This window comes from Salvelinus sp. IW2-2015, linkage group LG18 (assembly GCF_002910315.2).
Source record: "Salvelinus sp. IW2-2015 linkage group LG18, ASM291031v2, whole genome shotgun sequence".
Taxonomy (NCBI): domain Eukaryota; kingdom Metazoa; phylum Chordata; class Actinopteri; order Salmoniformes; family Salmonidae; genus Salvelinus; species Salvelinus sp. IW2-2015.
The window spans coordinates 50,159,039-50,185,848 of NC_036858.1; the positions used below are offsets into that span (position 1 = coordinate 50,159,039).

General features: G+C 40.8%; 1 protein-coding gene and 1 pseudogene across 1 annotated transcript in view; one reads left to right on the plus strand and one right to left on the minus strand.

The window, feature by feature from the left end:
- Nucleotides 1–3,673, plus strand: part of LOC111978658 (transmembrane protein 150A) — a 101,457-nt gene extending 97,784 nt beyond the window's left edge. Inside the window, exon 8 of the mRNA XM_024008848.2 lies at nucleotides 210–3,673. Within this exon, the coding sequence (XP_023864616.1) occupies nucleotides 210–454 (245 nt within the window). The 3' untranslated portion in view covers nucleotides 455–3,673. The remainder of the gene's footprint in view (nucleotides 1–209) is intronic.
- A 184-nt stretch (nucleotides 3,674–3,857) lies between these two features.
- LOC111977399 (S-adenosylmethionine synthase-like) lies at nucleotides 3,858–26,810 on the minus strand (annotated as a pseudogene).

Here is a 26,810-nt window from a genome sequence, read left to right on the forward strand (position 1 = left end):
TGGAGAAAGAGAGGTGTTGTTGAAATCGAGGGGGAATGGGGGAGGGAAGGAACAAAGGGATGGAGAGCAGGGAAATGGGGAGGAAATCTCCAGTAGTGCATAGGGGCTAGGGGTTGATTTGGGACTTGGCCATCCTCTTCTCATGGCAGTCAGTCTTTATGTCAATCAGTCAGTCTGTTAGTTGTGCTCCTTGACCTTCCTGCCTTTAGGTGGCGTGTTCTTTGTCCAGGAGAGCTTCGTCCTGCAGCACGCGTCGGCCATCTTTGAGTGGGTGTTCTGCGTCACCATCATGCTCTTCTACGGAACCTTTGCCTTCGAGTTTGCCGGTGTTACAGGAGATACTGTGATGGTGCTCGCCAGAGGGGGAGCCCTGGGGCCAAATGGGAGAGACCACAAAGCAGAGTCCCTAGGAGGTCCCATCCCGCACCCCCCTGAGAGCATGTCAATGCTGTAGTCCCTGGGAGAGAGGCCAGAAAGCTGGCCTGTGCCATTATCAATCTGGGGTAGGTGGACTTTTGAGTATCCATCGCTAATACACCAAAACACCCCCATTCCAGGGTGTGAAGTGGACTATGCCAATGCCACATATAAACTCAGCGTTGATGGAATGGATTCTACCATTTCCACCAGGCCCGGCGGTGTGGACACCATGGGGGAGAGATGTGGGTTCGTACTGTTCCCATGTCCCCAGCCCTGTCCCAGCTTCCAAAGACCCTGCTTGTGTTTGCACATCACTAATGAACCATAATCTTATTTTCCTTCATTCCCTGTTTTCCGGCCAAAGGAGCCTCATCACTCATTACAGGAAGTGATCCTGGGGCCGCTGAGTCTCAGCCTGTTGCTATCTGATGACATCACTGTAATCTCGACTCAGATTAAGAGAGGAGGGCAGGCCACCAGATGGCTATATAGAGAGTGAAAGAAAGAGAGATGGAGTGAGACATCATGGGAGTGAGGCTGAGAGAAAAATAGAGAAACGCATTAGAGAAGAGAGAGCTGCGTGGGAGAGCTAGGCCTGTGCAATGTAGAGCCTAATCCAATAAACAAAAACTCTTGAATTGGCCAAATACACATTTATTTTCAGAGACTGTTAGCGAGCAGACATTGATGTTTCCCTCGGTGCTAGAGTCCAAACGAGACAATGAACCTGCCTTCCTTCGTCCTTTAAAACACAACAATACCATGAGAGCCAGGCCTCGTCGCACAGCTCCCAATACGTCACATGGAATATTTGGAATATTTCAAATGGTTAAAATGACCCCCTTCACATGTAGCGAAAGACTGAGGACTCACTACCATGAATGTGTTGATGACATGGATGCTTCACTGGTGAACAGTATACTGGTCAATGAACCGTGGTTTTAAACCGGGGAATATCTGGATACCAGTCTTACCTTATTTTTCTACTGATGCTACTTAAACATTGTGCCTTATAAAGCTGTACATTGGAATGCAGACTTTTGCAGACTGTAAAAATATATATTTTCCTTATGATTATTCGAGACAATTGAGTATATGAAAAGCCAAACCTCCAATAGTGTTTTATACATAATATCCCAAACACTTTTATTTTCTACATGTTTCACTGTACGGTTCAGCCAAAACGTATGGATGTTGGGAGTGGAGAAGAGGACTGGAAGAACCCAACTGTAAACCAGCTAATACCAGCCAGAGCTCTGTCTGGGCTGATCAAGATAAATCACAGGAATCAGAAAAGTTTCAGAGTCTGAAAAACAGAGGACCAGAATCGAGAATCTATTATCACTGAAACAACTTCTCTGCTCCCGATTTCACTACTTTTCTTTTTGTCAGGCTGGGGTTCAATCGGTTTCTGTTTCAGTCAACAACAGTTTTTGTTTTGCAAGGCGACAATGTAGAGTTGAATGCTGAAACTAGGCTACATAACAGTACGCTACCCAGGTTATCTTCTTGGTTTTTTGCCCCCTGTCCCTTTAGCCTATCATGGCATAGGGGCCTAAAGGGAACAGGATGGAACTGCTGCTTGCTGCTGGTCTTCTTCCAAAGAATGTAGACATAAACCACCCGTATCCATTCTCCCGACTAACTGCACTGTGTCAAACCATCCAGCTGCCTTTCAGATCTGTGCTAAGAGATCTTAAAATGCAATTATACGTCTCCACTGTTTCAATGCTGCCTTATTAGCTTCAGTGTCTGTGGATTGCAGAAAGACATGTAGAGCATATAGTTCCATTCACAAGTGTTTCACATTCACCTCAGTCATCACAACGGCTTGAAAGTGAATCTGAGCAAATTGGACTGAATGGAGTCACTGCCCAATGAAGTTAATCTAATAGAAACCCAGTAGTAGACAATGGCGTTTGAAGAGGGAAAAAGTGGTCCATTAGCCCCTCCTAGTGGAGACACAGATTACTGCACAGAGCTCTATGCTGTTCTATAGACCCCTTTCTGTGTTTGCAAACATTACCTCATGAAGGAGATACACACAAGTTGGTGGCAGAACACAGGGGTGTTCTTATAGAAAGCCAGCAAAAAAAAGCCTCTATTGACATGTTGCTTTTGAGTGCATTTCACACTACTTTTGGATTATAATTGGATTTAAGGCGTGTATGAATGTCCTGCTTAATATAATGTTTGTGTCATCGCAAATCAACTGGATTATACTTAAAAAACACTTCAACTTCAACCAGTAAAATGGCTCTTTGGCTTGCTTTTGCTACCGCCTATGTCAATGAGCGTTAGCATTCTAGCTAACAACTGCTGCATCCAAAATAGTTATTTTGCGAAGATCACAACCAAATATAATCTTAGCGACTGTTCAAGCTAGAATCAAAACATAATTGTAAGCATATGAGAAACCCAAAAAGTAATTTTGTTTAGAAGTAATAACTTACATCTAGGCTATGTTGAATTGCTGTCAACTACGAAACATCAAATGTTTCCCATTGCATKCCTTAATGAATATGACCCATGTCAATGTTCTGTCTCTATTGACTGATCTACCTTCAAACATTTACCTCTCAGGAATCTGTTGCATCACCAGCTGTCCACAATCAGTGACTTAACGAAACTGTTGTCTTTTCTTCACTTTTTAAAATAAATTGTGTTTATGTTGGGATATTTTTATATATTCAATTGTGTTTTAGAACTTGTTTTGACCAGTGGGTTGATTTTACATTTCAATGTTAGTGCCATTCGCTCTGTCCATATTTGACCTGATTGGTCACTTGCTATGGTTCCATTGGTTCTATGTTCTATGCAGAACCATATCTTTACATATGCTTTTTCCTAGGTCAACATTATACCATATAAATAGTTGCAGTATTGTAAGTGCTTCATCCAGACATTATCGATACAGTTTGGTTACCTTTATTTGTTTGGTTACCTTTATTTGTACACCCAAGGGTGTACACACACACACACACACACACACACACACAGAGTAGAGAGCATTCCTCTATCTAGCTGTTGTCCTCATTTGTATTTAATTGTGGTCTTACCTACCTACAGACAGATAACTGAGTGCCAAACTCTACTGAAACGCAAAAAGATGACCTGTATGTGCCTTTATTTTGATGAAACCAAAGAAAGATGTGTTTTAAGGTGAAAAGTGTTTGTCATAATGAGAGAAGGAAGATTGTTTGTATATTTGCCTTAAATTGTTCTACAATAAATCTGTAAAAGTGTTCTTGTCCCCCAACTCTTACAAATGTCCTTCTTGGGGATCAATGTTCAACATGAACATATTCACTTTAATAGCGATACTGTACATATACACTTTGCATACCAAGTCCCCGAGGACTCTGTGGATATGATAAAACCAAAACACCATGCATAACAACCCAAACAAATGCTCTATACACAGCTTTCTATGTTTTAAATATTTTTATTGGCAACAATTATTTACATTTTCAGGTTTCTCTGCCAACTGTTATGACTTTGTGTAGAGTTGGGTGCAGGAGGTGGGGGGGAGAAAGAACAGCATACAGTATCGACTAGGTACAGAGGGTAGAACAGCATTCCACCAATTAGGTGCATTTTGAGTAGTGTAATTTGGTGAGAAACATTATTCCATGAAGAGCACTTGTTCAACTTAACATGTTTTACCATCTCAAGAGGCTAAATAAAAAAGATACTATAGTAGGTGCCAATCAAGTGCCAAATAAAGTAACAGGGTTGATGATTTCATCTTAAATCAGCCATAAATGCCGTTTCGACATGGGGAATGGAAGCTTGTTGTGTGCAACAGGGAGGGGCAATTAAATGCAATGTCTTGCCTGTCTGTCTGTCTATGGGTAACAGTGTTGATGTGTTATGCTCGACCCGCTCAGTTTTCCACCACAAAACACTAGAAAATGGCCAAAAAGAGTCGAATCAGCTCACCTGCTTTTACACTGCTTTGACTATTAGTTCAATGTTTCTTTAGAAATAATTATTTTAAAAGGAATAGTTTCACCACATTAAAACGAGAGTTCAGTTCACGTAACTGTTTTTTTGTTGTTACCTTAACATAAATCACTATTCACATAAAATAATAATAATAATCTTCAGAAAACCTTCTATCATAGCAAACAAATAACTAGGTGAAAACCCTTTCACCAATTATGGTGAAGACTTGGAGACATTAAGTTGGTTAAAATCTTCCTCACAGAGGACGCACAGAGGGACATGTCACAATGCTGAATTTTGGCACTTTAGCAAGTTTTTATCCATATAAAAAAATCGGATTTATTGAATTTTCCATGTGGTATATATAACAGGCTTTTAAAATTATATATTTGTGCACAATTCCTACTTAAACGCAAAAGGCACTMATTTCCTGGAATTATCCAGCTACTATGTACAGAGGGTAGAATAGCATAAAGTATTTACTAGGTACAGAGGGTGGGGGAACAAACTTTCTTAGGACAACAAGGTTTGGGACACAGTTAGGAAGAGATAATACCTAAATCAGTACAGTGTTTGCTGAACACATCACAAGGCTAAAGCCCTGGGTCATCATGATCAATGACTCAGCAGGTGAAGAGAAACAAGGGCAGAAACACCCACACACTGCTACTAGAACCCCCAAAGTGTTTCATTTAATTTATGTTTCTAAGAATGAAACACCTCAGGATGGTTTTTAACTATGTGGAGGTATTTCTCAGGTTCTTTAATTATTGTTTGACAAAACCAGCATCCTGAAACGTTTTGGAAGACTTTGTTTTATACACTATTCCCCTAATATGTCCTTAAAGGGCCCAGCAACTTAGAGTAAAACATATAATGTAAACAGACAGGAGTCTATGCAAAATACATTTATACTGAGAGAGAGACAGACAAACAGCTTATCACTGATTTCAAATAAGTGAATGTCCCAGAGATGGTTTGAAATAGTTGTGGAAATGGATGAAAGAAAAAATACACAAGTGGTTTGAAACTCTGAGGAAAGAGGTACATTCTGTCAACAACTTAAAATACTTCTGTCATGTTTGTCKGGCAAGCTCAACGTTATTATTCTGACAGCATCATCTTAGGCATGTAAAATTGTACAAATGTAGAAACATTGGTCCACAAAATAATATGCCTACTGTTGGCAACATGCAGTTTGGCAATCTATTCAKAATCTATTCATAGACAAATAATCACAACAATTAACTCACAATCAAGTCAAAAACTAAATATATCAAACCTTATCTACTATCGGCCAACAGAGTTGAGATGAGAACAGTTAATTCATTCAATGCCGCTAATATTGTTTACAGTGAGATAGATCCCAGCAGCAGCTTTACAGATGAAGATACAAATAGCATAATCAAACAGGACTGAGCAGGGGTTAATAGCTGCATCATAAAGCATTATAAGCCTGTATAAACAGTTATAAAGCATCATTATGATGCCTTATAAATGGTTATGAAGCCTTATTTTGCAAGTCTATTTCTACTGCCACATTTGGTCAACTGTAACACACTGGTAAGAGGTACAGTATACCACCCGACACATCCCTGGTGTAAGAAACCTGTGTCATCTGACTATACACCTGTCATTGTTGCTGCTGTTGTGTCGTTGTAGTAGTAATGCACTGTAAAAAAAAGGTCTTGCAGCATCGATGATAATTACAAAATTAAGACTTTCATGTGGATTTGATCTTTACAGAGCTACATATAATATAAACCAGTTTGATACAGTGCAAAGAAAATAGTTGTAACCATGGTCGAAACCCAAGTTAGAGGGTGATCTCCCTCCTTATATTAGATGGGATTGAAAGACCCTACTGATAAAAGATAAAAAATACTTTGGTTGATTGAAAGTTGTTGATTGAACCTGCAGATACATATTCCCCTTAGATTATGGATGAATACAAATACAGGATTTATAGCACCATCTTGAAGTGATATGGACAGAGTGGAGGGGATATATTGCTATACAGTATATTCACAGTTTAGATTTTTTTCAATATTTAACTTTATTGATTATTATATGGTTGGCAAGGTGACTCCTTGCTGTCCCCAGTCCACCTGGCCGTGGATAAATAAACAAACAAATCCCACTCTATGGGCTGCAACAACATTAATGATTGATCAGCACTAGCCCAAACCTTACCTTTTACCCTAATCATAACTCCAAACCATAAAACGTAAAGGAATGCTTCGGGATTTTGGCAATGAGGCCATCCATCTACTTCCCCAGAGTCAGATGAACTTGATTATGCTAGCAGAACCCCATAGACTTTCAGTCATTGCGCTAACGCTAGTTAGCATTCGCTTGTGAAACTACCTCTACCATTTTTACATAACTGTGTCCAGTATGAAGGAAGTTAGAGGTAGTTTCACAAGCGAATGCTAACTAGTGTTAGCGCAATGACTGGAAGTCTATGGGGATCTGCTAGCATAATCAAGTTCATCTGACTCTGCGGAAGTAGATAAAGGGCCTCGTTGCCAAAATCCCGAAGTATCCCTTTAACCTCAACACTAGCCAATGAAAAAGCAGAACCATTTGTGGTTGTAGCCTGTAGAGGGGGCCTGTTTTCTATCTCCACATCAGCTCGTTATATATTTGACCACCAGGAGGGGATGTTTAGTAGGTGAGCTCTTTAGGGACTTCCCAGGAGAATTCACTCCGGCCAAAGTGGCCGTAGCACGCTGTGTTCTGGTAGATTGGCCTCTTCAGGTTCAGCTCCCTGTGGAGCGAGCGATAAAACACACATCAGWGGTGGGAAAGACACACCTGTAACACCATTTGATACACAAATGTACACTACCACTGCTTGTGTAACGTAAATGTCCACACAAATCTCTCAATGACATGATAAGCATGACTTACAACTTTAGAGGGGTTTGCAGCTCTCGAGATGGGTTCTTTAATTGAGATAATAATATGGACAAAAATTTACCTTAAGCCTGATATAGACCTCTGGTTAATTTATTGTTGTGTGAGATTATCTATGTATTACAAACAACAGTTTTCCTTTGATGACGACAAGATGGTGTGACTTTAGAGGTGAGGTGTTTACCTGACGATGACACCAGGTCGTAGGTCAAAGTTCTTGTTGACGATATGCAGCAGCTCTCTCTCAGACTTCTGTGATGAGCCGTAGGTGAACACGGAGATGGACAGAGGGTGGGCCACTCCGATGGCGTAGGATACCTACAGTCACACAGACAATATGCCCTCAATGCTCATGTCAACATTTTGAGACAACCACTGATAAAACCTACAGCGGTATTGACAATCATGACAATATAAAGTCAAAAGTCATTAGCTGATGTCAGCTCTGTCAGGAGAACTGATGTATTTGGTTGCTATTTTATTGTGGAGTAGAACTACGAAAACCAGGAGAACCATGATAAGACCTCACCTGAACCAGCACCCTCCTGCACAGTTTGGCCGTGACCAGGGACTTGGCCACCCAGCGGGCAGCATAGGCAGCCGAGCGGTCCACCTTGGAGAAGTCTTTACCAGAGAAAGCTCCACCACCGTGGGCCCCCCAGCCTCCGTACGTATCAACGATGATCTTCCTACCCGTCACTCCAGCATCACCCTGGCAGAGGAAGAAGATCGTAGGAGTTGATATTGTGTTTGTTTTGAGGTTTATCTTGCATAATATCCTTTGGTCTTTAAAGAATGAGCTGTGTGTTTGTGTGTGTGTGTGTAGGTGACGTGAGTGAACTTGTGTCTATTTACATGCGTGATTGCACCCATTTAGGTTATGACATTCACCTGGGGTCCTCCGATGACGAAGCGTCCACTGGGCTGCAGATGGTAGATGGTCTTATCATCCAGATACTTAGCTGGAACCACTGCCTTGATCACCTGATAGGAGGGAATAATATAGCACATTTTTATGGAGCCTATCAATATGCATCAAAGTGCTTTACATTGCATCCACCACCAGAGCCACACATACAGATACTTTGGCCAAGTTTAGAAAAAATACTTGAATTGGAATTTCAATTAACTTCCTAGCCGTATCATCTAGCATGCACAGGGCTGGCCCTGAACATCCTGCCGCCCTAGGCGAGACAAAAACCTGCCGCTGACCTCCCATCCCCCGCTAGACTATGTACAGCAGGGGTTGGCAATAGGTTTGGCCTTGGGCCAATTTTTTTGTCAGCTAAAAGTTGGAGGAACATTACCAGCCCAATTCATAGTCCTATACTACAAATTAAACAACAATTAGGCTATATAATCAGTTCAATGTCATTACATTGATAAAATCACCAATGTCTATTACATTCGTTTTGTAGATTTCTGTGTGTGTTGATTGGGGMAAAACWTCTTGCAATCAAAATAAAATGTTGGGCTGAAAAAGTCTCAAAAGAAAGGAGGATAATGAAAATAKAAGTTTCAGGTAAGAATGGAGAGAGAAATAGGCATTCTCACCATATTTCTCTAATGTCAAACCAGAGTGTCTTGTATGCAACGCTGTTTGCAAATATTTTTATCTTTCAAAAGTTACCTTTCCACCCAGACAGACGCTCTAACGCAGAAAAATGTAAGGTTCAACTTAGCCTCTACTCCTCCATTGCGGCAGGTAGGTAGCTAGTGGCAGGTAGCCTAGTGGTTAGAGTGTTGGACTAGTAACTGAAAGGTTGCAAGATTGAATCCACCGAGCTGACAAGGTACGAATCTGTCATTCTACCCCTGAACAAGGTAGTTAACGCACTGTTCCTAGGTTGTCATTGAAAATAAGAATTTGCTCTTAACTGACTTGTCTAGTTAAATAAAGGTTAAAAAATTAAATAACCAAAAAACAGAAGTGCTTCCCTAAAAGCTGCCTGGGTTTAAAAGGACATTCTCTTTTCAGAGAGTGAAAAGCTCAATTAATAGGGACAGAACAGCAAAGTCAATTTGTTTGTCTCCTTGAATATTATAGGCTGCAGCTCAACTTCAGAATGTCACAGAGAAGAATCAATATATCCCCATATGCATTGGAGTCACGTCTTTTTGGGTTATTTAAAGCTTGTTTCTACCATAAGGAATCATGGAGTTAAGCATTGTTATAGAATGCTTTATATAATCTGGATTCTTCTTATGTCACGTTCTGACCTTAGTTCCTTTGTTTTGTCTTTTGTTTTAGTATGGTCAGGGCGTGAGTTGGGTGGGTTGTCCATGTTAGTTTTTCTATGATTTTCTATTTCTGTGTTTGGCCTGATATGGTTCTCAATCAGAGGCAGCTGTCAATTGTTGTCCCTGATTGGGAACCATATTTAGGTAGCCTGTTTTCTGTTGGGTTTCGTGGATGGTTGTTTTCAGTCTTTGTGTGTCTGCACCAGACAGAACTGTTTCGGTTTTCACTTTGTTGTTTTGTAATTTGAAGTGTTCAGTTTTGGATTATTATTAAATAAGATGAACACTAACCACGCTGCGCTTTGGTCCTCTCCTTTCACCGACGACAACCGTTACATCTTATGTATTTATACCTGCAGTACCAGTAGGTATCCTTTTTCCCTTTTCTTTAACAAAGGGTATGGGATACCCTCACTCAATTTGAGCCCTAACACCCAAACACACCAAGCCCTTACCAGACACGGAGGTATTTTAGGAGTGCATGCGACAGTATTGGAGGATTTGGCTATACCAACTTCTATGGATAGCATAATTGTGTTTGTCAAACAGGTAAGCCTACCACGTTTTTGAATAGGACGAAATAGGCTCCAATTCTATATGTAATTCTATAATTAGGCCCATAAAAATAGTTGGTGCGCGCGTGCACAAATAGGAGGTACATTACCGGGCAGAAAGGAAATGTACTTTAACCTCTGCATCAGAGAGTTACAATGTTGCAATCAAACATAGTTTCTGRTTAATAATATGACACCTATTATCACACATGGTAGGACCCCACAATTGTTACAATAAAAATAACACTTATATATTACCCATCATTTAAAATTCCTGTAGAACTGTAAAAAGAGTGAGATCGTTTGAGCTTTGGAAACAAGTGCTTTCATAAATGCATGGTGGGCCTCGTTTCGCTGGAGCAGTGTAAAACAAGCTTTCTGTCAATGACCCAGCCTTAACGAATTGTGTTTAAGACACCCAGCATTTCCACAAACTTCAGAAAGTTCCCATTATTTGGCTCGTTCAGCCTGTCAGAGGTCCCACCAAGCACAATGTTCTGGGTGGCCATTACGCGTATCAGGGCTATGAGCCTCTGCTACACCTGCTGCCAATGGAGAGTCTCTCCGTCAATAGCCCGTTGGGCTTGGGCATCGATAGTTTGTTTAGACACCAGCCTGATCTCCAGCTCCTTCCACCTCTGGAAACTATCTAGGCGGTCATGTGACTTCTCCTGTGAGCGGTGGCACAGATTCTTCCAGTCCCTGGTTCCATCCCTGATCAGCGCAGATTTGCACTAGTGTGAAAGAAGTTTGCAGCAAAAACAGAAGGCTTTATTGTTTTGCTTGGAATAAACAAGCCATGGTCTCTCCACTCTCTGCCCGTTCTCCATTCTCCTATTGTATTGGGCCACCGAAAATCTCTTGGGAAATTCCCCTCCTTATTCTGATGTGGCCCAGCCTGCACTAACATATCCCGTAAAGATCCATTCATATATTTGGGCCACTCACCGGGATCTTTTATGTTTTTTGTCTGGGAGTCGGATTTAGCAGCAGCAGCACCACTGTCATCGGGTACGTGGAGCAACTAATCTGAGTCCGGGTCCCAGATAGTAAGGTCTCTGCCGGCATTGTTTGGAGATGTGGCTAGGCCTGGTGCGACCACCTGTTCTTGTCTACCCAGAGAGCTGTCATCATCGGTGGAAGTAGATGGCTCGGACTCCTCCGGTTCGTCCTCTTGGCTGCTAGAACCAGTGAACGTAGGCTCGTCCGTCTCTGCGAATTAACGGCCTGTCCTTGGCGGCTTATCGTTCTCCACACCGGCTGATGGACATTGCTGCATGCTGATCAATTTCAGCTCTTGGTTTCATCTCTTTGGTTTAGAGATTGTGCCTCTTTTCTTATCAGTTTTTTAAAATATATATTCACTTCCTGATGGTTATTGTCTCTTAGACATGGTAGAAAATTTGGTTGCAAATCTCTATAGCTTACTTCAGCTGAAATGATTTCCGCTAGTAGATAGCTAACATTAACAGGCTAGGTTAGGCTACTGCCTTAATCACCAATCATCTTCATCACACACAAACATAAAAAACAATACAATAGTTTAATTGGCAGATTCATTTTTATTAATGTTTCACAATTGGATAATCCCCTAAAAACACACATATAACCATAGCTACCAAGGATAGGGAGAGTGAACTTCGGGAGAAGCGGGAATGGGGTGGGTGGCTGAGATGCAGCAATGACTATTAGCTAGTGGCTGGGGATCAGAGGCGCCGGAGGGCGGTAGYCAATTTCCAAAATGACGCCCCAAATTCAAGTGCTGCCATAAGCGACCGCCTAATCTTGCCTAATGGGAGGGCAGGTCCTGAGTACATACCGTCTCCTTGAGCACCTTCTTCTGTTCCTCCAGGCCGATGAAGTCGTCATGTTGAACAGAGATGACCACGGTGTGGACCCTTATAGGGATCACTGCCCCGTTCTCCTGCTCATGAGTGTACCGTCACCTGATAGAAGAGGAGATAGCGATGAGAGGAGGGATGGAGGGGGGGGGGGGGGGGGGGGGAGGAGAAAGAGATATGTTCATATTTTGTTCTGCTACATGTTTTTTTATTTTTTTTATGGGGTAGATTAGTTTTAATATTGCAGAGATTTGTAGCCTCATCAATGCCATTGTCTGCATATTTCCAATATGTACAGTATACATATACATACATATAAATACACATACATATACAGTACCAGTCCAAAAATGTGGACACACCTACTCAATCCAGGGTTTCCTTTATTTGTAATATTTTTTTTTGAAGACATACACACTATGAATAACACATTGGAATCATGTAGTAACCAAAAAGTGTTAAACAAATTCAAATAATTTTATTTTTGAGATTCGTCAAAGTAGCAACCCTTTGCCTTGATGACAGCTTTGCACACTCTTGGCATTCTCTCAACCAGCTTCATGAGTTAGTCACCTGGAATGCATTTTAATAACAGGTGTGCCTTGTTAAAAGTTCATTAGAGTTACCAGCTCAGAAATTTGCAGCCCAAATAAATGCTTCACAGAGTTCAAGTAACAAACACATCTCAACATCACTGTTCAGAGGAGACTGCGTGAATCAGGCCTTCATGGTCGAACTGCTGCAGAGAAACCACGACTAAAGGACACCAACAGGAAGAAGAGACTTGCTTGGGCAAGAAACATGAGCAATGGACATTAGACCGGTGGAAATCTGTCCTGTGGAAATCTGTCCTTTGGTCTGATGAGTCCAAATTTGAGATTTTTGGTTCCAACCTCCGTGTCTTTGTGAGACGCAGAGTAGGTGAACGGATGATCTCCGCATGTGTGGTGTGATGGTGAGGGGTGCTTTGCTGGTGACACTATCTGTGATTTATTTAGAATTCAAGGCACACTTAACCAGCATGGCTACCACAGCGTTCTGCAGCGATATGAAATCCCATCTGGTTTGTGTTAGTGGGACTATCAATTGTTTTTCAACAGGACTATGACCCAACACACGGCCAGGCAGTGTAAGTGCTATTTGACCAGAAGGAGAGTGATGGAGGGCTGCATCAGATGACCTGGCCTCCACAATCACCCGACCTCAACACAATTGAGATGGTTTGGGATGAGTTGGACCGAAGGCCAGCATCCCTGAGTCGCCTCTTCAATGTTGATGTTGAGACTGGTGTTTTGCGGGTACTATTTAATGAAGCTGCCAGTTGAGGACTTGTGAGGCGTCTGTTTCTCAAACTAGACACTCTAATGTACAGTACTTGTCCTCTTGCTCAGTTGTGCACCGGGGCTCCCACTCCTCTTTCTATTCTGGTTAGAGACAGTTTGTGCTGTTCTGTGAAGGGAGTTGTACCCAGCATGGTACGAGATCTTCAGTTTCTTGGCAATTTCTCGCATGGAATAGCCTTCATTTCTCAGAACTAGAATAGACTGACGAGTTTCAGAAGAAAGTTCTTTGTTTCTGGCCATTTTGAGCCTTTAATTGAACCCACAAATGCTGATGCTCCAGATACTCAACTAGTCTATTCTCAGCTGTGCTAACATGATTGCAAAAGGTTTTTCTAATGATCAATTAGCCTTTTAAAATGATAAACTTGGATTAGCTAACACAACGTGCCATTGGAACACAGGAGTGATTGTTGCTGATAATGGGGCTCTGTACGCCTATGTAGATATTCCATAAAGAAATCTGCCTTGTCCAGCTACAATAGTCATTTACAACATTAACAATGTCTACACTGTATTTCTGATCAATTTGATGTTATTTTAATGGACAAAAAATATACTTTTCTTTCAAAAACAAGGACATTTCTAAGTGACCACAAACTTTTGAACAGTAGTGTATATACATATACTTAAAAAAAATATATATTTTCCTTTATTATTTTCTGACTAACCCTACCACCCCTCCCCTAATTGGAGTAAACTAATGAAACAACAACACTTAGGCTTCAACTTCCAGCTTATACATACTATACACTCAACCTTTCTCATCTATTTCTGATGTCGATCCAGTTTGATTTCTATTTGCCATATATTTTTAACTGTGCTCTTTCACAAAAGTTCTGAACCTATATACATTTTACGGACAAAGTATATTTTACATGAGTTTACTTGTTGTTATTAGTCCCACCCTTCAGCTCCATTCAACCACTCCCATCTATCTCTTAACACCATCCATATTGGATTTCTATTTGCCATATATTTTTCAACTGTGCTGTGATGTTTCACAAAAGTTCTGAACTCTCATAGTTTCTACAGATTATAAATTAAAGATACATTTTTTTGCTAAAAGTGTTATAATATTATTGATCGATTGGCTATGACTTTTCAAATCACCCAGTAGTGCTATCTGCAGAGTTAGCTCCAGGTAAATGTTGCAATTCTTCAGCCATTCCTGGACATGTGACCAAATACAAGCTACATTTGGACAGTACCAAAAAAAAAAGATCTGATGCCTCTGTCTCTTCACAGCAAAATCTGCAGAGCTGGGAAGGTTGTATCCCCCACATACAGTATATATCATTCTATTGGAACAATACATTTGTATAATCATTTTAATTTAAAAGTGATAAGTTTTGAACCCGGGATCATTTTGCGTATCAGTTCATTAACCATGTGCCATGGAATCGGTACATCAAATCTCTTCCCAACACTTTTGCAATCTATATGGCACAGCTGTCTTTTTTTTGGTCCTTAAATGGAACTGGTATACGTTTTTTATTTATCASAATTTTCTTTAACCAATTTTGGTCTTTAATGCAGGGCTGACAGACAAGTTCCTTACTTTTACCCCCTTCCACTTGTCTCTTCCATGTTTGCAGTAATGCTGCAATTAGTTGATTCTAATTTTGGGTAGAGCAGACATTTCCATATATTTTTGTTAGCTGCATGTGTGACATAACTCTACCAGTCCTGTTTATGATATAATTTACCAAGATGATGATGATTATTTTATTTATTTAAATTTTTTGTAATTTTTTTAATCAATTAGTATATTTAATTTAACCACAATATTTGTTGTATTATTTTTTCTGWCTTTTCTGGTGGATAAAACTCAAATTGCAACCAACTTTCTATGGCTTGTTTTAAAAATATAAATATTTTGGAGATTATTTCATTTTCAAATAACCAAAAGTGAGAGGTTGTAATCTGAATAAAGGAAAAAAGTTCTTCAACAAGGGGTAAGACATTCTTACTAATTTGCTAGAGAACCAGTTCGGATTTAAGTATAACTTTTGTATAACTCACGCATTTAATGAGAGGTCTAATGCTTTAATATTTAATATTTTTTGCCCTCAGAATTCATATTCATCATATAAATAGGCCCTTTTAATTTTTGCTGGCCTTCCATTCCAAATAAAATTGAATATTTTTTGCTTATATAATTTTAAAAAACAGGTTGCTGGGTGTAGGCAAGACCATAAACAAATAGGTAAACTGGGATATGACTAAAGAGTTAATCATGGTGATTAGGTAGCCTGACTGCCATTAGGTACCGAGATGAGATCCTCAGGCCCCTTGTGAGACCATATGAGACCATATGCTGACACATGCACATTTGTGGCCTGCTGGAGGTCATTTTGCAGGGCTCTGGCAGTGCTCCTCCTTGCACAAAGGCGGAGGTAGCGGTCCTGCTGCTGGGTTGTTGCCCTCCTACGGCCTCCTCCACGTCTCCTGATGTCTGGCCTGTCTCCTGGTAGCGCTTCCATGCTCTGGACACTACGCTGACAGACACAGCAAACTTTCTTGCCACAGCTGCATTGATGTGCCATCCTGGATGAGCTGCACTACCTGAGCCACTTGTGTGGGTTGTAGACTCCGTCTCATGCTACCACTAGAGTGAAGCACGGCCAGCATTCAAGTGACCAAAACATCAGCCAGGAAGCATAGGAACTGAGAAGTGGTCTGTGGTCACCACCTGCAGAACACTCCTTTATTGGGGTGTTCTTGCTAATTGCCTATAATTTCCACCTTTTGTCTATTCCATTTGCACAACATCTGTGAAAATTATTGTCAATCAGTGTTGCTTCCTAAGTGGACAGTTTGATTTCACAGAAGTGTGATTGACTTGGAGTTACATTGTGTTGTTTAAGTGTTCCCTTTATTTTTTTGAGGCAGTGATATGCCAATTATGTGATGGTCCGACCGCATTCTGTCCCCTATCAACACTTTTTAAACTTTTGGTGCCAGAGAGAATGACATAAGAAAGTAATCAAAATGACTAGCTTGACTAAGCCTCCGCCATGTATATCTCACTAGGTCAGGGTACTTACAGTAAGCCTCCATATATTCACTAATTCCAATATATCCATGACATTCATGATTTCCTTAAGTGCCTGGGGTGATAGTTTGCAGTGTGATTTCCTTTACGGTCCATAGAGGTATTTAAAACCATATTAAAATCTCCCACCATAATAATAGAGTCTAGTGTTGCTTGTAGGGTTGATAAATTATTATATATTTTTTTAAAGAAGCATGGATCATCGTTATTTGGACCATATAGGTTAATGAGCTATATCTGTTTATGGTTTAATAACATCTTTAAAATCATCAATCTACCTTGAGGATCTGTTTGGACAATTTGCACTGTTCATTAATATCATCACATGTTCTGCTACATGTTTGTCTTTATTATGTTCAGTCCTGAAGCCAAGACACGTGCCTGTCAATGTTATCAGATATCAATAACATTTTCTGAGGGCCTTGGTGAACTGACTGAACTTCCCTTCAGATGTGAATGGCTTTTGTATAATGTTCTGGCTGCATCAACCAATCAATCAATTGAAGCTCACCAGTCTGGAGTCACCTCAAAAATKCAAATTTACGGCTGCTGGAATTAAACTCATGCCTGAATGTAAGCCCTCTCATAAGATCCTATTTTGGGCCATTCCTTTTCCAGCCCCCTWCAAAAATACCCCCTAAAACTGAAGACCCTTCCCTCTTCACTTCCCGCTCATAATTCAGGAATTTGAGAATTGCTTGAGAATTACCCATAAGGTTACAGCTGCCTGAGGAAAGAATCCATTGGATTTGGGTCTGTTCCATTTCAGCTCCTTGCTCCTTCTCCCAACTTGGATGCTAGACGTGTAGTTTAGGGCAACCTCAGTGGAGCTTCCACCACATTACTGACACCTCTCCAATCCTTTTAGATCAGTGAACATTGAAGGGAGTAGGTGCTAGGAGAAGAGGTAGGAGCTAAGAGAAGGGTGTAGAGGTTGAAATGGAACCAGACCGTTTGCTATGATTGACGAGACCACAGCCGACATCATGGGAAAATCAAAAGAAATCAGCCAAGACCTCGAAAAAAAAAATTGTAGACCACCACATGTCTGGTTCATCCCTGGGAGCAATTTCCAAACTCCTGAAGGTACCACGTTCATCTGTACAAACAATAGTACACAAGTATAACCACCATGGGACCATGCAGCCGTCATACCACTCAGAAAGGAGACGTGTTCTGCCTCCTAGAGATGAACGTACTTTGGTGCGAAAAGTGCAAATCAATCACAGAACAACAGCAAAGGACCTTGTGAAGATGCTGGAGGAAACGGGTACAAAGTATCTATATGCACAGTAAAACGAGTCCTATATCGACATAACTTGAAAGGCCGCTCACCAAGGAAGAAGCCACTGCTCCAAAACCGCCATAAAAAAGTTAGACTACGGTTTGCAACTGCACATGGGGACAAAGATCGTATTTTTTGGAGAAATGTCTTCTGGTCTGATGAAAGAAAAATGTAACTGTTTGGCCATAATGACCATCGTTATGTTTGGAGGAAAAAGGAGGAGGCTTGCTAGTCGAAGAACACCATCCCAACCTTGAAGCATGGGGGTGGCAGCATCATGTTGTGTGTGGGGGGGAGGGGGCTTTGCTGCAGGAGGGACTGGTGCACTTCAGAAAATAGATGGCGTCATGAGGGAGGAAAATTATGTGGATATATTGAAGCAACATCTCAAGACATCAGTCAGGAAGTTAAAGCTTGGTTGCAAATGGATCTTCCAAATGGACAATGACCCCAAGCATACTTCCAAAGTTGTGGCAAAATGGCTTAAACAACAAATTCAAGGTATTGGAGTGGCCATCACAAAGCCCTGACCTCAATCCATAGAAAATTTGTGGGCAGAACTGAAAAGCGTGCGCGAGCAAGGAGGCCTAAAAACTGACTCAGTTACACCAGCTCTGTCAGGAGGAATGGGCCAAAATTCACCCAACTTATTGTGGGAAGCTTGTGGAAGGCTACCCGAAACGTTTGACCCAAGTTAAACAATTTAAAGGCAATGCACCAAATACTAATTGAGTGTCTGTAAACTTCTGACCCACTGGGAATGTGATGAAATAAATAAAAGCTGAAATAAATAATTCTCTCTACTATTATTCTGCCATTTCACATTCTTAAAATAAAGTGGTGATCCTAACTGTCCTAAGACAGGGAATTTTTACTAGGATTAAATGTCAGGAATTGTGAAAAACTGAGTTTAAATGTATTTGGCTAAGGTGTATGTAAACTTCCGACTTCAACTGTATATCTCCCCCAGAGAGAGAAAGAGGGAGCGAGAGAGAGAGAGAGTTCATTGGTAATTCTCTCAGTCTCACCTGTGTTTTAGAGTCTGGGCGGAGCCAGGGGATGGTTCCGTTGCGTCTGAGTTCGGCCATCTTGGAATTCAGTTTGTGAGCCAAGACGATGGTGAGAGGCATGCACTCCTCTGTCTCGTCTGTAGCATAGCCAAACATCAAACCCTGGTCTCCAGCTCCCATATCCTCCTCTTTCCTGTCGATGTGGACACCCTGAGCGATGTCTGGACTCTGCTGCTCCAGAGCCACCAACACATTGCACGTCTTATAGTCAAAACCTGGGGAGAGAGAGAGGAGGGAGAAAGGTAGAGACAGAAAGAGAGAGAGGGGGGGAGAGAGGAAGAGAAAGAGGGAGGAAAGAGAGACAGAGGGTCATGATTACTCCTCTAGTATGTTTCTGATTTTCTACATTATGCAATCTACACTATAGTATGTACACTCACCAAAAAATATAAATGCAACATGCAACAATTTCAAAGATTTTACTGAGTTAATGTTYATATAAGGAAATCAGTAAATTGAAAGATTCATTAGGCCCGAATCTATGGATTTCATATGACTGGGAATACAGATATTCATCTGTTGTTCACAGATACCTTAAAAAAGGTAAGGTTGTGGATCAGAAAACCTGTCAGTATCTGGTGTGACCACCATTTGCCTCATGCAGCGCGACATCTCCTTCGGAATAGAATTGATCAGGCTGTTGATTGTGGCCTGTGGAATGTTATCCCACTCCTCTTCAATGGCTGTGCGAAGTTGCTGGATAATGGTGGGAACTGGAACACGCTGTCGYACACATTATTCCAGAGCATCCCAAACATGCTCAATGGGTGACATGTCTGGTGAGTATACAGGCCATGGCAGAATTAGGACATTTTCGGCTTCCAGGAATTGTGCACAGATCATTGCGACATGGGGCTGTGCATTGTCATGCTGAAACATGACATGCAAACCCACAGTTTCCTCAGCTGTCCGGGTGGCTTGTCTCAGACGATCCTGCAGGTGAAGAAGCTGGATGTGGAGGTCCTGGACTGGCATGGTTACACATGGTCTGTGGTTGTGAGGCCGGTTGGACGTACTGCCGAATTGTCTAAAACAACGTTGGTAGAGAAGAGAACACTTGTGTCATTAGGTCAATATCCCAATATGGGGTCAGTGAGTTTCTTATGTGTTGTGTGTCCCAACTGTTCTAATAAGCTTATTTCCTTGAGTTTTTTCTTGGAAATTAAGAAGTTATGTAAGACTAAATCAAAGGGTTTGAGTTCAAACAAAATGGAAAGAAGTGCTAGCTTTAGACAGAACAGAAGGAAGCATCGGTGAAATGCTTTGGGACATTTCCGTTGTTGGTCTATGTGTTTCACTTAAATGTGTCCCTATACCACATGACCCTGTTATTTCGTGTGTGTTCCTTTAAATGTGTCCCCTCTAACTCACCACGGCAACCTTGGCATCTGGGTCCTTTTTCAGGTGAAGAGTAGAGCTGAACAGTAATGATCTGCTGTTTAATCAGCTTCTTGATATGCCACTGTCAGTGGATGGATTATTTTGGCAAAGAAGAAATGCTCACTAAAGGGATGTAAAGAAATGTGTGTACAACATTTGAGAGAAATAAGCTTTTTATGTGTATGGAACATTTCGGGATCTTTTATTTCAGTTCATGATACATGGGACCAACACTTTACATGCTGCATTTATATTTTTGTTCAGTAGAAACATACTGGTTTGAGTACAACAAGAAGCCTGTTTTCACTTTTGTCTGAGTTGTCGTGGCCGATGTGTTTGATAGTGTCTCTGACAACCTTCTGGTAGTCTACATTGGCGGGACGTATCTCTCCACACAGCAGCAACCATGCCAGTCTTGCACACCGTCTCTACACAGGGTGGAAGACAACCATTAACACTTTATAACTGTGTAATAACAACCAATGACACTTATCTTTAGATAAGTGGTATTCTATGTAAGTATGGCTCAAGTGTTGTGTAATAGATTGGTAAGGTATTTTGAACTTTTAGACCTCTATCTTGGGATAATCAACAACAACAGCAACAAATAGTTTTGAGTTCATAGTGGACATAGATAAGTGTAGAATGTACATTAGGTCATATCCCAATATGGGTGTTGGGTTCTTTATGTGTTGTGTGTCCAACTGTTCTAATAAGCTTATTTCTTCGGTTTTTTCTGGAAATTAAGAAGTTATGTAAGACTAATAAGGGTTTGAGTTCAAACAAATGGAAAGAAGTGCTAGCTTTAGACAGAACAGAGGAAATGCATGGTGAAATGCTTTTGGACATTTCGCTTGGTTGGTCTGTGTGTTTCACTTAATGTGTCCCTACTCACATGACTGTTTATTCTGTGTGTTTCCTTTAAATGTGTCCCCCTCTAACTCACCACAGGCAACCTTGGCATCTGGGTCCTGTTTCAGGTGGGCATCCAGGACAGCATCACTGATCTGGTCACATATCTTGTCTGGAAAAGGACAGAAAGAGGACAATAATAMATGAAAAGAACAAAGGATATAAAGTAGACACAAATAAATGAATGAGTCGTTGGAGTGATGCCCGCCACCCGGCACATGGCTTGAATCAAGAAACACCGAAACAAAGTGTATTTGAGCGTGATGCAAATTAATAATATCCCCATGAACAGGATTGTACCCATTGAACTCGTGAAATCTTTAAAAAGTGTCACATTCCTTTTTTGGGGGATAATCCCAAAGTACAAAAGAGCAGTATTTTTCACAACTGTTTTCCACACCACACCCCACACAGTCAAATAGACCTGTAGGAATGTACAGATGTAGGATCTTAATATGACCTGTATTGTCACAGAAACATAATGCTGCAGCAACAGGATTTGAACGTTAAATTCATAACGTTTAGTCCCCTTTTGCACTTTTGACTCATCACATACGCTGCCGCTACTGCCTATTGTCTATTCTGTTGCCAAGTCACTTTACCCCTACCTATATCTACCTCAATTAATTYGTAATCCTACACATCGACTCGGTACTGGTACAAGTTATCATTACTCATTGTGTATTTATTCCTTGTGTTATTATTTTTCTATTATTTTTCTCTCTGCATTGCTGGGAAGGGCCCGTAAGTAAGCATTTCACTGTTAGTCTACACCTGCTGTTKACGAAGCATGTGACAAAGAAAATTTGATACAATTATTAGATTAAGTTTGCTTGATCTGTGGTTAGGTTAATAACTGGTCAAAATTAGGTTTCATGAAAAGTGAAATACTGTTAACCTTTTGTCCTGATTACAAAGTGTTATGTTTTGTGCAAATCCAATGCAACACATTACTAAGTACCACTCTCCATATTTTCAACCATACTGGTGGCTGCATCATGTTATGGGTAGGCTTGTAAYCATTAAAGACTGGGGGGTTTTCAGGGTAAAAAAAACATGGAATTGAGCTATGCACAGGCAAAATCCTAGTGGAAAACCTGGTTCAGTCTGCTTTCCACCAGACACTGGGAGATGAATTCACCTTTCAGCAAGACAATAACCTAAAACACAAGTCCAAATCTACACTGGAGTTGCTTACCAAGAAGACAGTGAATGCTCCTGAGTGGCTGAGTTATAGTTTTTACTTAAATCTGTTTGAAAATCTATGGCAAGACCTGAAAATGGTTGTCTAGCATTTATCAACAACCAATTTGACAGAGTTTGAAACATTTTGAAAATAATAATTGTCAAATATTGCACAATCCAGGTGTGCAAAGCTCTTTGAGACACCCAGAAAGACTCACAGCAGTAACCGCTGCCAAAGGTGATTCTAACATGTTTTGACTCAGGGGTGTGATTACTTATGTAAATTAGATATTTCTGTATTTCATTTTCAATACATTTGCAAACATTTCTAAAAACTTTGTCACTTTGTCATTATGGGGTATTGTGTGTAGATGGGTGAGATTTGTTTTAAATTCAGGCTGCAAAACAACAAAATGTGGAATAAGTCAAGGGGTAGGAATACTTTCTGAAGGCACTGTATCCTAGGCCTGGCATGCACAACTATGCAATACAGATGCAAATGCCCAAAGTCATCATTATCGCACATTAATAATCTTAATCTGGAGCTGAAGTTTACCACTGTATTTCAAGCCCTGGTGCAAAGGCTACATACAGATGTAGGATCTTAATTTGAGCCAGTTTGCTACAGCAGCAAAATAATCCTGCAGCAACAGGAAATGTGAATTATTATGTGAATTAGAACTTTAGAAGCCTTTTTAAAACTCACAAATTTTTTKGGTCTTTTTTTTACACTACAGGTTTGCATTTTCTCAGCAACAAAAGAGCAGTGGTGGGAAAAGTACTCACTTGAGTAAAAGTAAAGATACCTTAATAGAAAACACATCAAGTAAAAGTGAAAGTCACCCAGTAAAATACTACTTCAGTAAAAGTCTAAAAGTATGTGGTTTAAAATATACTTACAGTTGAAGTCGGAAGTTTACATACACTTAGGTTGGAGTAATTAAAACTTGTTTTTAAACCACTCCACAAATTTCTTGTTAACAAACTATAGTTTTGGCAAGTTGGTTAGGACATCTATTTTGTGCATGACACAATTAATTTTTCCAACAATTGTTTACAGACAGATTATTTCACTTATAATTCAGTGTATCACAATTCCAGTGGGTCAGAAGCTTACATACACTAAATTGACCGTGCCTTTAAACAGCTTAGAAAATTCCAGAAAATGATGTACTGGCTTTAGAAGCTTCTGATAGGCTAATTGACATCATTTGAGTCAATTGGAGGTGTACATGTGGCTGTATTTCAAGGCCTACCTTCAAACTCAGTGCCTCTTTGATTGACATCATGGGAAAATCAAAAGAAATCAGCCAAGACCTCCGAAAATTGTAGACCTCCACAAGTCTGGTTCATCCTTGGGAGCAAATTCCAAATGCCTGAAGGTACCACGTTCATCTGTTCAAACAATAGTACGCAAGTATAAACACCATGGGACCACGCAGCCATCATACAGCTCAGGAAGGAGACTCGTTCTGTCTCCTAGAGATGAACGTACTTTGGTGCAAAAAGTGCAAATCAATACCAGAACAACAGCAAAGGACCGTGTGAAGATGCTGGAGGAAACATGTCCAAAAGTATCTATATCCACAGTAAAACGAGTCCTATATCGAGATAACCTGAAAGGCCGCTCAGCAAGGAAGAASCCACTGCTCCAAAACCGCCATAAAAAAGCCAGACTACGGTTTGCAACTGCACATGGGGACAAAGATCATACATTTTGGAGAAATGTCCTCTGGTCTGATGAAACAAAAATATAACTTTTTGGCCATAATGACCATCGATATGTTTGGCGGAAAAAGGGGGAGGCTTGTAAGCCGAAGAACACCATCCCAACCGTGAAGCACGGGGGTGGCAGCATCATGTTGTGGGGGTGCTTTGCTGCAGGAGGGACTGGTGCACTTTACAAATAGATGGCATCATGAGGAGGAAAATTCTGTGGATATATTGAAGCATCATCTCAAGACATCAGTCAGGTAGTTAAAGCTTGGTCGCAAATGGGTCTTCCAGATGGACAATGACCCCAAGCATACTTCCAAAGTTGGGGAAAAATGGCTTAAGACAACAAAGTCAAGGTATTGAGTGGCCATCACAAAGCCCTGACCTCAATCCTATAAAAATTTGTGGGCAGAACGAAAAGTGTGTGCGAGCAAGGAGGACCTACAACCTGACTCAGTTACACCAGCTCTGTCAGGAGGAATGGGCCAAAATTCACCCAACTTATTGTGGGAAGCTTGTGAAGGCTACCCGAAACGTTTGACCCAAGTTAAACAATTTAAAGGCAATGCACCAAATACTAATTGAGTGTCTGTAACTTCTGATTGTGAAAATCTGAGTTTAAATGTATTTGGCTAAGGTGTATGTAAACTTCCGACTTCAACTGCAGTCCTAGGCCTGTGTTTTGTTAGGTGGACTTATGGCCAATTTGGCATTATTCCTATAAGTACAATGTGGAACTTTGTTTCAAACCATTTAGAAATGTGATCCCAAATGTGATCACAATTTCACACATTGGAACCATTATTTATAAAATACCAATACACTGTCCTGTTACATACTGTTAACTACAAAGAGTATTAGGCCGAGTGAAGAGAGAAAAAACGGCGATGGGTGGTGATACTTGGATACTTTTTTTTCGCCCTGGCTCCTGTTGCTGTGTGCGCCACCATTGAAATGCATGAAGTTAGATGACCTGGTGAAACTATACTTAGAATTGGCTTTATAACAAGGAAATCCTATCTCTTTTAGCACATAATAACCATATTATTATAAGTAGGCCTATTAGGACCTGGAAGAGTTGTGCCACAGATTATCTTCAGAAGGAGGAACCACACAGACTCAGAGGAGTATTTCATCCAAGTCTGTGTGGTTACCTATATTAACCCTCCCACAAACACCCTTGCGTAAAACCCTGCTTCATTGTTTATTCTTGAATATTGCAATATTATTCTCAAAATATTGACACTTTTTTAAAGTACTATCATGCATAAAAAAGTCCTCTAAGTACCACATCCCATTTTTTGTCTCTTCACTTGGCCCTAATAGTCTTGCGTAGTTAGCTTATTGCAATAGTCGATAACTTTCATACCTTCACAATCAGCATCTTTGTATGACTGTTTATGTTTCTGTAGATATTCTCACACACAGGGTCAGCATGGTTTGGTTAATCTAGCCCAAAGAGGGCAGAATAGGTTTTAGCATTTTTGATTGGACGTGGTTGGAGTTAACATGGTTTTAGGGGCGGAGTGTACGGGACATCAGACCATTGGTTGCTTTAGCAGAATGAACATGTTAAAATAAGAGCCAAATCAAACACAACATTGTACCCCCCCCCCCCCCCCCCAACAACACACACCACAACTTATCAAACTTAATTGACTCACTGATTTCTGTGGAACAATGTACTGTGTCACTATCGACCCACCGCTGTGCTTGTATTGGTGGGTGATGCAACATCAGACTGTTTGTGTGAATGTGTTTGTGTGCTGGCAATAGTGCACTGTGGGAGCATACGTCACTCTCTCTCTCCCTTTCTCTCAGCAATGCAACTCTACACCAGACCTCTCTACTYAATATCCCCCATCAGGGAGAGAGAGAGAGAGACAGAGAGAGAGGGAAAGCGAGAGACAGAGTGAGAAAAAGAGAGAGCCATCCATATGCTCTCATAGTAAATGTGTCTGCCAGGAGCACAGACAGATTAACTACCTCCAGGGTCTTATAGTGGCTGACTAGATACTATCTTTGTGTCATAGAGCACCATTATCCTGTGTTTCTACATCAGTACGGTAATCAGTTTTTGAGCAAATATAGACATTCAGTTCAATTCTGTCTAATTTAATTTAATTTTCCATCTTTTATATCTCATACCATATACCAGGGATATTCAGATCTACGCYACGACAGGGGTGTCAAACTCATTCCACAGAGGGCCAAGTGTCTTAGGTTTTAGTTTTTTCCTTTAAATTAAGACCTAGACAACCAGGTGAGGGGAGTCCCTTACTAATTAGTGACTTTAATTCATTAATCAAGTACAAGGGTGGAGCGAAAACCCTCAGACACTCARCCCTCCATGGAATGAGTTTGACACGAGGTCCAAACTACTGCTGTTTTTTCTGTCCTTCCTGATATTTAATTGCACCCGTCTAAATCAGTCCCTGATTAAAGGGGAAGTATGAAAAAAGTACTGGAACTGGCTTTGATATACAGATTTGAATTTTAGGGCTATATACACTTGAACAATGATTGTGTCAAACTGTAGCCATGTAACAAATATATAATGTGCATTATCAACATTGAGTAACTATTCACACTTCATCTGACAGGCACAGATGTAGGTTCTCATTGAGCATGTTGCTATAGCTGTGGGGCCACGGCTAGAAAAAATTGTGAGTACTGGTAAAGAGCATGTAAAGAGCAAGTAAAATGGAGCCAGGAGAAGACTCACCTGGATGTCCCTCTCCGACAGACTCCGAAGTGAACATGAAGGACTCATTATCCAGCAGAGTGTCATTCATTTTGACACAGGCAGGTGCTCAGAACCACTCAAAAACAGTTCCTCTGTTTCCTTCAACAGCAACCAAATAGATCTGGTGAGAGCTTTATATTCCTGCTCGAGAAGGTAGAAAGAGTGAGGGTTGCAGCCGTGCAGCCAATTGACTGT